The 15,222-nt window shown below is 39.2% G+C and overlaps 1 protein-coding gene across 1 annotated transcript in view; it reads left to right on the top strand.

Annotated features, from left to right (window-relative positions):
* Positions 1–15,222, top strand: part of LOC113042893 (voltage-dependent T-type calcium channel subunit alpha-1I-like) — an 89,340-nt gene that overhangs the window by 33,637 nt on the left and 40,481 nt on the right. Inside the window, exons 7-13 of the mRNA XM_026201899.1 lie at positions 6,576–6,924; positions 7,143–7,543; positions 10,329–10,480; positions 11,162–11,347; positions 12,905–13,022; positions 13,985–14,140; positions 14,920–15,007. Coding sequence (XP_026057684.1) covers positions 6,576–6,924; positions 7,143–7,543; positions 10,329–10,480; positions 11,162–11,347; positions 12,905–13,022; positions 13,985–14,140; positions 14,920–15,007 — 1,450 coding nt within the window. The remainder of the gene's footprint in view (positions 1–6,575; positions 6,925–7,142; positions 7,544–10,328; positions 10,481–11,161; positions 11,348–12,904; positions 13,023–13,984; positions 14,141–14,919; positions 15,008–15,222) is intronic.

The following is a 15,222-nucleotide window of genomic DNA, read 5'->3' as shown; positions in this document are numbered from 1 at the left end:
AGCGGTTACTAACAAGCCACCCGGCAAGGAGGGTAATGATGGCTGCTCAATGACTACAAACTTCTCATTCTGCAAACAATAAGCTAAAGCAACTCCCTCAACTACTACAGTTTCACCCGCTGGAATGACTTTAGAACTTCTACCTTGCAATGTTACTACACTGGGTTGACTGTTGTTGGTCTGTTTTTGTCTAAGCTCAAGACATTTAAGAACTGCTCTATAGCCATGTGGGATTGGTTGATGGCGTGTCAATCCGGCTTCGAAGTACATGTCATACAGTACATCCAGCGTATTGGTGCCTATAAGCACAAGAGACTGTGAAGTGGCTCGAATGTCAGGAACAACCAAAGCGAGTGTATTAACATCCATTGACGCTCCAATAAACTCTTTTGGAAAAGTTACAGTCATTTCTATGTAACCCAAGTAGGGTACGGACTGTCCATTCGCTCCTTCCACCTCCAAGAGATCATGTAGTGGCTTAATATCCTGCTCTGGAAAGTGCTGTTCATAAAATGACAGGGGGACTGTTGTTACTTGGGAACCCGTATCTAGTAGGCAGCTGACTTCTTCACCCTTTATGTGGACTTTAGCTGTACTCTTGGTACCAACCAACCCCTTAGGGAGTTTAAAAGGGTGGTTCTTACTTGAGTGTTTTAGATTAGCACATACTTCAGCCTTGTCTTCACCATTTACGTCTGAGGGACGTTGTTGACTCTCTTCAGTCCCTGTTTGTCCCCCAACAGGAACTGCTAGTCGTTTAAAGGTAAGTTGAGACTGTTTTGTGCGTCCCACAATTGCTGCTTCTCCTCTAACTTTTTTTTCTTTTCAGCTACTAAAGCAGAGTTTGCCCTGTCTGTGCAAACTGGGGCAATGTGCCCATCCTCCCCACAGTTAAAGCAGTACCAAGGCCTGGGTCTGTTAGTCTGCTTTTTCTTTGTCTGTTTTAGCATGTCTGTGTCAACACGATCAAGTTTTTGTACTCTGCCTGGACTTTTCCCTGCTGCTCCCCTGTTATCAGCCCCCTTTGTCTTTTTCTGTGCCATCAAATAGGTTAATTGGCTTTGTAAACTGGCTACTTGCCTCCCAAGATCCTCAATAACACTGAGACTGACCTCTGACTTCTCTCTTGACTCTGCGCAGGCCCACGCACTTTGGAGCTGAAGCTGGCCACGTTGCCTGGTGGTGCCAATGTGTTTTTTCATGCGACTAGCTTTTGCTAACTGTCGGTCTTCTTCTGTTCTTAGTAACAGCAAGAGGTCAGCAAATGACGGGGGGTTGCTTTTCTTCTGCTCAAGTTGCAGGCAAGAAAGTAGAGAATTGTCCCAGCATCCTCTACAGAACTGTTTGAGTAGGTGTTTATCTACATCGGCCGGTGCAGCCCCACCCCTTCTCACAGCTAGGTTCAATGCTAATTGCAATCGATGAAGATAAGTGGAGGGTTTCTCACCCGGGTCTTGAAGGGTGTTCATAAACTGTGCAAAAAGTTCTTCCCCATCCTCAACAGTACCAAAGGCTGAGTCCAAGAGCTGCAGGTAAGCGATGGGGGGTGATCCAGGCCGTAGCCCTTTGACAACATCTGCTGCAGGCGAAAGTAGACATTCGAGTATTCTTCTTGAGATCTGAAGATGGGACATGCTAGGATCATTTAAAAGCAGTTCGATGTGTGAGCGCCAAGTGTCGTAATCAGCTTCGTTACTGGGTCTGGGAACTTTTCCAGAAAAAGAACGAAGCCTTACAGGAGATTGCAAGTGTGGGCTAACACCTTCACTCCTCACAATATGCTCAACCACCACCTTCTGTATCTCTGCTGGGTTTATGTCACTCACTGAAAGGGACGGAGCTTTCCCTCCATTGGTGAACAGGACTGAATCAGTGGCATTTAAGCGATTTCCTTCCCGTGGGGCATTCAAGAGTGAGACAAGGGGCTGTTGATTTTCAGGGGTAGGGGGTTGAAGTGTCACAACTGGGGTCTCGACATGTGAAGGGGAGACATCTATACCTACGGGTTTCATAGCTTCAATATCTTCACCAATCTGAGACATCATCTCTTTCAACACCTCCCCATAGTCTTTTCCACTTAGCTTGGCTAAGCCCTTTAACTCAGCTAGATACGTTTTTGTAGCATTACTGCCAATCTGCGTAGTGTACACACTGCTTAATGCTTTTACAACATATTTAGCACATGGATCACCCTGCACTGTGTGTGTGAATGGCAAAAGTGGCTCTAAGTTCACTAAAGCTGAACCGCTCGAAAACTCAATGATCAGGTTTTGGTAAAATTCTTATTTAGAATCATCAACGAGAATGGCTACTTCGATTGAACCGTACTCCCTAAGGAAGTCAACGACTTGCTCATCCTGATCTGCTACCTGTGTTACCCCACTAACGATCACTGAATTTGGAATTTTAACACCTGACTTCTGTATGAAATCCATTTTGCGTATTCTTTCAATATTGATATTCAATGTCTCTGGCTCCTGGCTGGCTCGCCAATAATGTAACCCTTATTACGAGGTAGTAATAACGTACATAGATTTAATAGTCTAAAGTAGTCATAGAGGTTATCATAAATACGATTTGGACCAGAATCAGAAGACGCTAAATTGTTAAGAGCCTGAGAATTGAAGATCAATTAAAAAGGAATACCACACCAGAATGACAGTTTAGACAAACCTGTATTAAATTCACAGGGTGAAACATACATACAAGCAAAAACACATTTATGAAAAATAACAAACTAAAATAATAAAGTGCGCACAAAAAAACAAAACAAAACCCTCTCGTATCAGAATCGTTGAGCTCAGTTCGTCCTCGGTTCGTTTTGCCTTGGTTGACAAAAGTTCAGTTTCACCGTTGGGGCCCTTTTTTTTTTTAACTCTGAATTAGTTTTTGTCCTACCACAACGAAGATGAAGAGGATGATCCAGGCAGTTCGTCTAAAGTCAGAGTCACAAACACGGTTGGCTCGCCACCCAGCCACCCGGACTGGGAATCTATGAATCTCTGGGAGAACGTCTGGAACGTGTGGATCTGTATCACTCCGTGGAAAGGATCTCTGCACGATGTTTCCAACTCTTTACCAAAACCTGACCTATAAATAAGGCCAAATCATTTCTTTCAATTACCATTCAGTGAATAAATGGACTGCTACAGGCTTCTACAAAATAAAATGAAATAATATTTCAGTACACCTATAATGCAGTATAAAAATCTTTCTCTCGTTGTACAACAGCTCTTATGTTTCTTCTCAGGTATCAAAACCATATAAATTTCTCTCTAGTATCAAAATTAAATTTACATAAATTACATCCTCCATAAAGACACATTTCAAAATCAAGTTTTATGAAACCTTACGGTAGTAACATTAACAGTATGAAGAATAAAACTGCATAAATTGCATGTAAACATTAATCAAATTGTATCACTTTAAATTAGAGGCATTAAGGCGTTAGTGTGCTTATTTATCCCCCTCTGCACCGGTAACAGTGGAAAGAATGCACTAAAAATTATTACCTCTTTAAGCTTCAGTGACCACAATTAAATCTACAATTTTTAACATCATTATTTAACAAACTAACTATTTATCAACAGTATGAAAAGTTAACATTTCTTTATGGTTTCAAACACATTAACCAGTATTTCGCTAGCCTATTGTGGCTAATTACCTTATTAACATATGCACACTGCAGGCTTTACACCTTACACTTTTAGCTTTACACAATGAGCACCTTTGCCTGGCCTGTTAGCATGAATATTAGCGATCTCAGACAGATAAACAACTCACCATTTTAACGGAATTCACTGCTTTTAGCTCCGTGATAACAGTGGATTCAGGCACAGCTTTCGTTTACACTCTATATTACAATAAGGTATAGTTAGTATAATCGATAATGATTACAGAACTCTTTTAATTAACTTTATATTGTTTCGTTCATCTTACCAAGCAGATAACGCAGCCTTCTATGCTCAAATGCAAGCGCCAAAAGAACGTGCAGTGACACAAAACTAGAGGCGTAACTGTAACGGAGCCTAGCTGGCAGCTGATTGGTCAGTTCAGTACCTCATAAAATTCACCCATTGGCTCACTCACAAGTCCATCAAAGATACAAAATGAAAGTTAACCCTTTCGTGACTGGGTTAGACAGCTAAATAGGGTTTCTCATTATAAAACCTGGCTACATAAAAATGCAGAAGGTTTCCTGTAAGAGATAGGGTTAGATGTAGGGTGGGTGTAGGGCAGGGATCCTGAAATCCACTTTCCTGCAGAGTTTAGCTCTAACCCTAATCAAACACACCTGAGCATGCTACTCAATGTCTTCAGGATCATTAGAAAATCACAGGGAGGTGAGTTTGATCAAACTCTGCAGCGCATTGGCCCTCCAGGACAAGATTTGAATAACCCTGGTGTAGGGCAATAGAATGTACGGCCTTTACAGTATAAAAACCATTACAATTATGGAATGTTCCCATTTAGATAGCTAAGTAAACGTGAGTGTGTGTGTGTGTGTGTTAAAGTTTGCAGAGGAATTGATGAGAGGAAAGGTGACTGCAAGGAAAGAAGTTGTCTATCTGCATAAAACAGAGGTCCGACTCCTGATTAGGAGCAGTCCAGTCACACATCAGACTCCCAAATCAGGACAGCAGATGTGGAGGCAGGACACACCTGCACAGCTGCCCCGCACACACAATTCTGTGCATTTCTCCACCTCCTCTGTCCTCACGACTCATCTGTCCTCTCTGATCCCTACTTCACATATGCAGGAAACAAGCTGTACTTTCATTAAGAGCTAAGAGCAAGCTCTTTGTGTGTTCGCTTGTTAAAAAATGTCAGTGATATGAATGACGAATGATATAAGAGCAGGCTTTCTGCTCTGTTGAATCTGGAACTGGTTCGCTTTCAGTCTTTAAAATGATTGGCTCACAATTCTAATCCGTTTCACACTGGCAGAGGGATCTAGCCCTTCTCTGTGAGGACTAGGAGATATTTAGATGTTTTGCTCCTATGAAAGAGCCTGATAATTATAGCATATCAAATCCAGCTCTTGTTTGGGCGTCTGCTGACTTTTTCAAACATAGGGTCCGTTTATAGCAGCTCATCTAGACAGCTATGGCCGCTGCTTATGCCAAACACTGCAGCACAGGCTGCCTTAGAGAGCTTAGAGGGGTTTTTGGTGTCATGTAGATCTGGATATTTCAAGCAGCTGAGAATTCACACGTAGTGCAAGGGTTATGGTAACAGAATTGAGCTTAAAAAATGATCTTTAATGTACAAAATGCTCAAATAAATAAACTCAAATATATTTTTTCAAAGGTGTGGTTCACCCAAAAAGGAATATTGATTTATTAATTAATGTACTCGATGTGTAATTTCAAACCAAGTCATTTTACACAAGTTAACTGGAGCATTCAAGCTTTAAAAACATTGCAAATGTATGTATGTATGTATGCAATGAAGTAATTTATTCCTGTGATGCAAAGCTGAATTTTCAGCATCATTACTCCAGCCTTTAGTGTCACATGTAACATCCAGTCTATCACATGATCATTTAGAAATCATTCTAATATTCTAATTTATTATGATTTATTATTTATTATTGGAAATATGTTCTGCTGTCTAATATATTTGATGAATAAAATGTAAAAAAATAAAAAATCTAATAATATATATTCTAATAATATATTTTCTTTACTATCACTTTTTATCAATTCAACACAGCCTTGCTGAATAAAAGTATCGATTTTATTTTTTTTTAAAAGAAAGAAAAAAAAAATACTGACCTCAAATTACTGACCAGTCCAGTAGTGTATATTGTTATTACAAAATATTTATATTTTAAAAACATAGCTTCTGCATCACAGAAATAAATGATAATTTAAAGTATAATAAATTTAAAAGCAATTATTTTAAATTGTATATCACAATATATCACAATATTACATTTTTTTCTGTATTTTTGATCAAATAAATGCAGGCTTGATGAGCAGAAGAAACTTCATTCAAAAATATTAAAAATAGTAAATATATATATACAGTAAAGACCAAAAGTTTGGAATATATATATATATAATATATATATATTAAGTTATATATATATATAACTGCAGCATTGTGTGTTATTTTGTGTGGAAGTCCTACAATGCTCTCGTCTGACAAAAAGGCCAAAATGTTGCTATTCAGTGAAAATTCCACAACAATCCATAGAATATTTATGAAAGAAGCACTAAGGTGTGATTCGTAAATGAATCTGGTGGATTTTCTGTTTCTTTTGTTCAAATTGGTTGAATTGCTGGATCCAGATAACGCAATAAGCCTGATGGATTTGTTTGCAAGTTCAGCTCATTGACACTGTTATTGCTGTGACTATTAAGTCAGTTAATTAAAACTGAACATTTGAATCGGTCCAATTTAAAGTTGAGGTTGTCAATGAAAAATTATTTAAATTGTTGTCTGTTCCTCAGAAATTAGCTCCAATATTTATCCAGTCTGTTTTATCAAGAGAAGAAATTCAGTAAGGGGTTTAGAGCAACGGGAGTAAATGATGATTTTGACTCTCCCTTTTCTTATTGCTTTTCCAGATTGGATCTTTCTTCATGATTAATCTGTGCCTCGTGGTCATTGCCACTCAGTTTTCGGAGACCAAACAGCGAGAGCACCAGCTGATGCAAGAGCAACGTGCTCGCTGTCTGTCCTCCAGCACGCTGGCTTCGCTCGCTGAGCCCGGAGACTGTTACGAGGAGCTCTTCCAGCTGGTCTGTCACATCCTGCGCAAGGCCCGCCGCCGCTCAGCCGCCCTTTACTACATGCTCCGTGGCAAAGCCCCTCCCCCTGGGGGAGGGAGGGGGCGTGGCAAAGGAGGAGCAGGATCGACAGGGGGAGGGGCCAATGTGAATGGCAGCGAAAGACACCACTGCCATTCTACTCAGAGTAAGTAAGGAGAGAGTTAGGAGGAATGATATTGGGTCATAGAAAAGCTGTGTCTAAGAACTATATGTTTTCTAGTGATTCAGTGATCCTACATGACCCTTTCCACTCCTATTGTATGTAGTGTTGGAAAGCCTGATGTGGCAGTTGTCCAAAAACCTGACAGGCAAAAATTACATTGAATTATTTAAAAATGTCAAACAGAAATGTCTATCTTGCAGCGCCTCACTGTATTCATCATACCAAGATGGACCACAGCTCCCAAACTCTGGAGAATGTCATCTCCCTCTCCGTCACCCCAAACAGAGAGGAGTGTCCACAGAGTGCAGCCCTGTCACTCAAGGAAGGGGCGGGATTGACAAGACACTCGGCCAATGGGGAGGAAGAGGAGGCTGCGCTGGAGGAGACGGACAGAGATGGGAACCGCTTGGATGAGAAGGGGGACAATGGCTCCGAGGACTTGCCAAAGATGAAACGCACCTGTTTCGGGAAATGTAAAGATATTTGGGATGAAATGAGAGTGAAGCTTTGGGGTATAGTTGAAAGCAAGTACTTCAACAGAGGGATCATGATCGCCATCCTCATCAATACAATCAGCATGGGCATCGAGCACCATAACCAGGTAATTTCATCCGCAGTGCAGTCAGTTCACATAAGAAACCCAGTCTGAAGAAGTGTTCAACCTCATCATGTCACATATTACTGTAATAGCCGGCTCTTTCTGCAGTGCTGATAGAGTCTTCATAGGGCCTGCCATTCAAAGTAATGAGAGCATGTGGAACGGCCTTTGGAGTCTTGTTGGATTTCTTCTTGCCGTGAAAGTGCAGTTAATTATCTTTGGAAGATGTAGAAAGCTACTTATACTCATGCATAATCTCTCTATCTTGCTGTTTCTCTATCTCTATCTCTCTCCCCTTCCGCCCCCTCATGTCTTCATTGCCTCGCTGCATTAGGGCCTGTTTTCTCATCTCTGTCGGCTCTAAAAATATCAACAAGCAGAGAGAGACAGATATAGAGAGGGAGAAAAAGAGATAGTCACCGCTGGCTTCTATTACGCAGCATTTTTAGCATGTGAGACATCATTTAAATACGGCCTACGCAAGCAAACAGAGGACTGTGTACATGCTCACATATAAACACACAGTATCTGTTCAATAGGATCATGTGTGATGACATCATCTGCTGTGACTCAGTATGTTTTAACCTCACTTTCAACCAGCCTCGAACAGATCATGATATTTAGATGTGTGAAGTGTTTGTGTAGAGCTTGACACTAGCCGTGGCGGGTCAAGGGTTTGATTCCCAGTAATTGTATAAACTGAAAACATGCATTTTCAATCATTCTGTATGGGAGCCGAGCACCAGGATTGTACAGGGATTGTTTGAGCAAGCAGAAAGAGCATGAAACATTTGAAAAGTCCTCAAATTTATGCAAGCTGAAAAATGCAGATTAAGTCTGTTAAATGTTGCATATTATTGTATATTATTCATATTTAAAATGCAGTTTTGCATATGCAACGTGTGGATTGGATTACAAATTAAAGTGGATTAAATAGGCAATTGAAGGTATGGTTCAACCCCCCCAAAAAATTAATAAAATAAATACATACATTTCTTCTTTCTTCTCTGGAACGCTAAAGAAGATATTTTGGTTTTGGTTACGTTTTTTTTTTTTTTTTTTGTAGCAATAATTTAAGTTATTGTTATGGTTTGCGAATTGCCCCTCAACATTTTTAAGATCTGTACAAAGAGGTTTGATAATAGATTGATTTAAGAGCAGTTTACAGTACAGCCTGTTGGAGGACAAAGAAAAAATGAGTGCTAAATATGGAAACGGGAGAGAGGATATAGTGTATTGTTTTATCGTTATGTCTCCTGATTGCTGTGTCAGTGTTCTATTTCTCTAAATGGCATCTCCCTGGAGCTGCCTGTGGTTTAGTTTTCATTCGTCCTTCAGTTGTTTTCCCAGCCTCAACTGGTCAATGGCAAGATATTGATCAATAAATGGATGGAGAGAGAAGGTACAAAAGGGACAACGAAGGCAGTGTTCTCAAATCAGATTTCGCTTCCGCTCCCCTGGAATTCGGCCACCTTCTCACTTGTGCATGTGAACATATAGTGTTATCAGCTGAGATAAAGTATAATGGATTATGTGATGTCAGATTACACCGCGTGGACTGAAGCAGATCATGGTGGTCTGTTGATCCTTTTCTAAGCACTGTAGATCTTACACTAGTGTCAGCCTTCGACGGACCACCCACAGTCTGTTCACTGATGCTTAGTGCACACAAAAATGGCAAGCACTGGCTTAAATCACTGGCTATAAGCTGAATAGCTGGCTTTATACTATGTACATGACCACACAGGTTATTATTGGTCTGGAAGCAAGAAGTGGTACCAAGGTTAGTTTGTATTTTACTGTAGTATTAATGCTACCCTACCATTCTAGAGTTTGAGGTCAGTTAGAATTTTTTCCTTTTCGACTTTGATAATGTTACAGAATATTTCAATGTGCAATTTAAATATATTTATTTTATATCAATCAAAGAATCCTGAAAAAAATTATTGTGGTTTACACAATTCACAAACAGTACACAAAATACATTAATCAGTGAAACTGATTTGTGTTGATAATAATAAGAAATGGTTATTGGGCATTGAATCGGCATATTAGAATGATTCGATTTTGGAGAAAAGCTGGAGAAAACTCAACTTTGCCATAACATGCAAATATTAATATACTGTCTATTACTGCATTTTGATCAAATAAAAGCAGACTTGGTGCAGTGGGCATCAGCATTTATAGCCACATAATTAAGTATTTTAGACAACTAAAGATGTCCACAAGGAGAATCAGCTTTGTTTTTTGAATTTGTTTGTTTTGTAATAGTACTTATTTTTGGACTAAAAGCAATTTTTATAGTGTTTTCCAAACGTTCACTAAGACTTCATGTTTTCATGTTGTATAATCTATTTCAAATAATCTGCCCCTACAAAACGACCCATGACTGGCCATTTTACAGGTCTGTCAGACGGTTTCTTCCAGTCTAAGTAGGTAGTTCTTGGCCAGAATAAGCCAAATACATGCAGTGCTTACAATTCACACACAGTGTCAGTCTCCTGTCATCACCCCTGAACTTTTTCTAACTGACATTCCACAAGGAATTGTTCAAGTTTAAACTCGGTTTTTCTCTGACCTTTATAACACATGAGAGGTTACAACCAAACTGAGGAACTCATGCTTGCTGTCAAGAGCTGGACTTATCCATGCACCAGTGCACACAATCTCTTGAACAGCAATGCAGTGATCTGAAATGACCTCTCCATATTTTACTCTTCTTTTATCCTTCCCAAACTCTCGCTTGTCCTCAATGTCTCTCTCTATCACTCTCTCTCTCTGTCTACAGCCTGATGAACTGACTAATGTCCTGGAGATTTGTAACATAGTGTTCACCAGTATGTTCACCCTGGAGATGATCCTCAAGCTTACTGCCTTTGGCTTCTTTGAATATCTTAGAAACCCCTACAACATCTTTGATGGCATTATTGTGATCATCAGGTAAGTCCATTCTCTTTTATAGTTTGTAGAATGTCTTTTAAAACCATTGTGGGTGTTATGCACACTTTTTGCATAATATTTTTGACAAAATAACAGCTTAACTAAAAATAACTCAACAAAAATAGTGATATTTCCCTTGTGTTTGTGAACATCACATTTAATCTCAAGTACAGTATCCTTGATAACCAAGTTCACTTTAGCAAAAAAAATTTTAGCTGTAAAATATTTTGGTATAGAGAAATTACAAGTGCACCACAAAAGACGCAGTCAAAAAATGTAAGCAATAATTTCCGCATAATAAATATACAAATAGTTTTTAAAGTTTTAAGCTAAACATTCAAAACAATAATTTTGTAGCTTAGGATTTATTTTCTAGGGCTAGGACAACAGTAAAGTTGACTTTTAAACTGTACATTTTTTGCATGTGAATATTTGATTAAAAGTTTCCACACCTTAAAGCCTTTAAAACTATATGTAAAAGTCATCAAAGTAGCAAAAATGAATGATGCAAAAGCAAAAATTAATGATATAGGCAAGATAAGATATCAGTTAATGCTGGGTTCAAGTAAATGTTATTCTTTTATAGGCTATTTTGTACCCCTTGGTCACAAAAGTGCAGAATTTAAACACCCTTATATTTCTACATTATAATCAACATGTTTTTTGTGTTTTTGTGTATAGCGTATGTGAGATCATTGGGCAGTCTGATGGGGGTCTGTCCGTCCTGAGGACGTTCAGACTGTTGAGGGTCATAAAGCTGGTCCGGTTCATGCCAGCTCTCCGCAGACAGCTGGTGGTCCTGATGAAGACCATGGACAACGTGGCCACCTTCTGCATGTTACTAATGCTCTTTATCTTCATATTCAGGTGGGTTGCTTTTCATTATTGCATTCCACTGTGTCTCTTGACCAATTATTGGTGAATGAATCTTAATGTGTGTTAACATCCGTGTGCTTACTCATAGTCTCTAGCCGTACACTGACGCACACTTGTTTGTAATAAACGGTACACACTTTATCACACAAAGTGGCCAAGGTTTATAAAATCCCAGCAGCTGGATCACACCAGACTCTGAATGGCTGAGCGTCTCAGCTGCACAGAGTACACCTCAGCTTCAGCTGCGAGTGACAGGCCCATAAGGACCAGAGTGAGATTGATGGAGGGCAGAATAATAACACTGAGGCCCCTGGTGCCCACTGACTCACCTGCCTTCCCCCTGCAGCGCTGCAATTCCAGCAGAGTGCACCGAGACAGATGGAGGCTGCTGCAGGATTGAGTGCATAAACCAATCCCACCAATCCGTCTTTCCCTCTCACGTTTTGCTTTCAGCGTATCCCCTTCCCCCCCATCACCAACTATCTCAATTTATAACCCCTCATCTGAAAACAATGCCCTGATTTATGTCTCTTAAATGGATAGAGTTGTCCCCAGCCTGTGGATACAGTCAACAGGCTTTCGTAACTGTTAGCAGATGCCTAGAATGACGTATCGATGATGGGAATGGAGAGAATGAATCAGCATTACAGACTGGAAGCTATATTTGTGCCAATTATTAATCCGATTCATCATCACTCTGCTGCATAGAGAACTGTTGAAGACGAATGAGGAAAGAAACACATTTGTCTTTCACTGGGCGGCTTGTATGGAGCTTTATGGGATGTTGCGATATGAATCAGACAAACACCATGGTCACCGGACCATCAGCCTTCTGTCAACATTTCTATGGATTTTATGTAGGCATAGTTTCTACGAGCAGTATATATTTCATATAGACGTTCTTCATGTCTTCAATTGCACACACCTCTGCTCTGATGCAGTCCCCAGATTCTGTTATTTTGTCCACTATTCATTTTATTTATTTATTTTTTTCAGCATTGGTTTGTAGTTTTTAAGTAGTAATTCTGGCATAAGGCTCCAAGAAATCATTGTAGTGCTCTGTACCTCGCTGCTAAGCATGATACACACTCTCTAGACCTACAATACCCATCATTCTCGCACTTACAGCAACTCCTACAAAGCCTTCGCACCACATGCTAATATTGTTCAGTTGTAACTCAAATATTTTGGTTTAAATGTAACAAATAACATGTTTACAGTCTGATTATATAAAATCTGTCATTAGTAACATGTTACCGCCAACACGGTTTGTATGTCTGTAGTATCACCCCTGTCTCAATTTACCTTTTGGTATGTGCATTCTGCATTCTTTGATCCGTCTCTTCGCGTGACTGGTCTCATCTCTGGCTGCTGTCCAACCAGGACATATGTCTCCTCACACAGCACTGATATCATTTTTATAGGCTCCTCATATCTGACAGACTCATTCATGTCACATCCTGTTGAAGTCGACCAGAAACATACGGTATCAGAATATCTAAACGTGAGAGTAACATTTAGAGCTTGTTTGTCTGTTTGTTTCTGCAGTATTCTGGGAATGCACATTTTTGGCTGCAAGTTCAGCCTGAAGACAGAGGCTGGGGACACAGTACCTGATAGGAAAAACTTTGACTCCCTGCTTTGGGCCATTGTCACAGTGTTTCAGGTGTGTAGCGCTCTCTCAAAACCTTTCTCAATTATGAAAGCACTGCTGCAGGTGACGGGAAACACAGGGCAACTGGGAACTGGGTGAAAACACTTTTTAATCACACACACACACACCTGTTTATCCTCCGTGGAGCTGAAAGGTTTAGACTACTACATGGTCTGTGTGTGTGTGTGTGTGTGTGTGTGTGTGTGTGTATGTATATATATATATATATATATATATATATATATATATATATATATATATATATATATATATATATATATATATATATATATATATATATATATATATATATAGTCCATGCTCTTTTTATTATTGTTTAGTATTGTTACGCATCTTATGAATCTTGTAGAACCTCTTAGGGGAAATTTTCATGAAATTTGGAAAACAGATAGTGGACAGTCTATTCATTAACCACAGCAAATATGTTGTTTCTAACTCAAACTCTCTAGCACCACCAACAGGCCAAATTTGAATGTATGTTTCTGTTATAAAGTCTGTTATAAAGTCTTTAAAAGCAAATAAATAAATAGATAAATAAAAATCCCTTTGATTCTCATACAGAGTTGAATGCATACAAATATAAAACATTTTTCTGTGTCAAGATATTTATTTATTATTATTTCTTTATTTTATTTTTTTCCTTTTTTTTTTTTGCAATTTAGAATTTTCCCAAAAATCTACTTTTTCAAACTCATCCTAGATGGTTTGTCCTATTTTCAGCAAATTAAGCTAAGAATATCTTCATAGTATTTGAAGTTAAATTGATGTTGATGTTGTTAAAAGCTTTTTGTTAAAAAGTTTTTTGCTTTTGGCTTTTTGTTGTTTATATCTATATAAACAACAGAACCATACCTAGTTTTCCTATGTTAGCCTTTTTGGACATCAGCCATTTTAAGTTTTGTATTCTATCTGTCTGTCTGTCTAAGTTATATATTTTTTGTGTTTGTATGCAGATCCTAACTCAAGAGGACTGGAACATGGTTTTGTATAACGGCATGGCCTCTACCTCCCCTCTGGCAGCTCTGTATTTTGTTGCGCTCATGACTTTTGGGAACTACGTTCTGTTCAATCTGCTTGTGGCTATCTTAGTCGAAGGATTTCAGGCAGAGGTAAGGTACCCACCTTAAGGCATTTGAGAAATTCAAGGTTTTGGTTGATGCACAAAGCAATCTCCAACATGCCGGGTTTAGCTGCTGAATATGAATATTTCACGCTCACTGGGTTAATTTGAATACATTATTGTGGAAAGCAACTGTTGGCTGTGGTGCCTTCTGTAAAAGGGTCAAATTTATGCTGGTGTTTAGCAGTAAAATGACAGCTAGAACATGGCTGTAATAACTTACAGCTGTCCTGGGGCATTTTTTTCCACAATCTTATGTTGTTCTTGCTGGTGAATATATTTTCGATGTATAAATAGCACTTCACGGGCAGGTATGCAGACTGCAGGAGTAGGTTGTCTCTCCAGGGAGCATGTAGAAGTGGGCCTTCAGGTTATGGTCTAGATCTGAGGCACTATGTGAGGGTGAGTGGGGAACTAGAGCAAATGTGACTGACTTTCAGTGGGAGGGCAGTTAGATTGACATATCTATTAAAACTGCTCAACGCTGTTTAGTTATTTTACAAAAGAAATTCTGCCCCTACCTTTTGTCGTTTATTTGTCAATGGCTCACAGAGTGCTTGAATAACGTTGTTAACCCTGTAGTTAAATTTGATTACAGTCACAGACTTCGGTCATAATGAGTCGAAGCCACAGTCTATAAACCAAACTGACTTTAAAAGTGAAATCTCTGTGCCATGTGAATGTACACTAACTCAAGCTAACTTGTGTCATTTTGACGTTGTGTCCCTGTTGTTTTTTCTGTTTTGTTTTTTTTATTGTCTGCCACAGGGTGATGCTAACCGTTCCTACTCTGATGACGACAGATCATCTTGTAACTTCGAAGAAACTGAGAAAAAGGACTCACTCCAGCTGTCCGGTACTGAGCTGTGGACTGTTTTTCCTTGTGGTTCCTAGACTTATGTGCAGTACTGTAGTTCGTTTTTTATTTTCGTTCATTCTAAGTAGAAACTCCCAAAAGCTCCTTTTCGGATCATCTGAACAAAAAACAAACTAATAACAGTCTTTTACAATGACAGTACACTGTGCTACTGTAATCAACATGTTAATATATTTATCTTTTTATACTTTCTG

Source organism: Carassius auratus, chromosome 3, assembly GCF_003368295.1.
Source record: "Carassius auratus strain Wakin chromosome 3, ASM336829v1, whole genome shotgun sequence".
Taxonomy (NCBI): Eukaryota; Metazoa; Chordata; class Actinopteri; order Cypriniformes; family Cyprinidae; genus Carassius; species Carassius auratus.
This window is presented reverse-complemented; position numbering and strand designations above follow the sequence as displayed.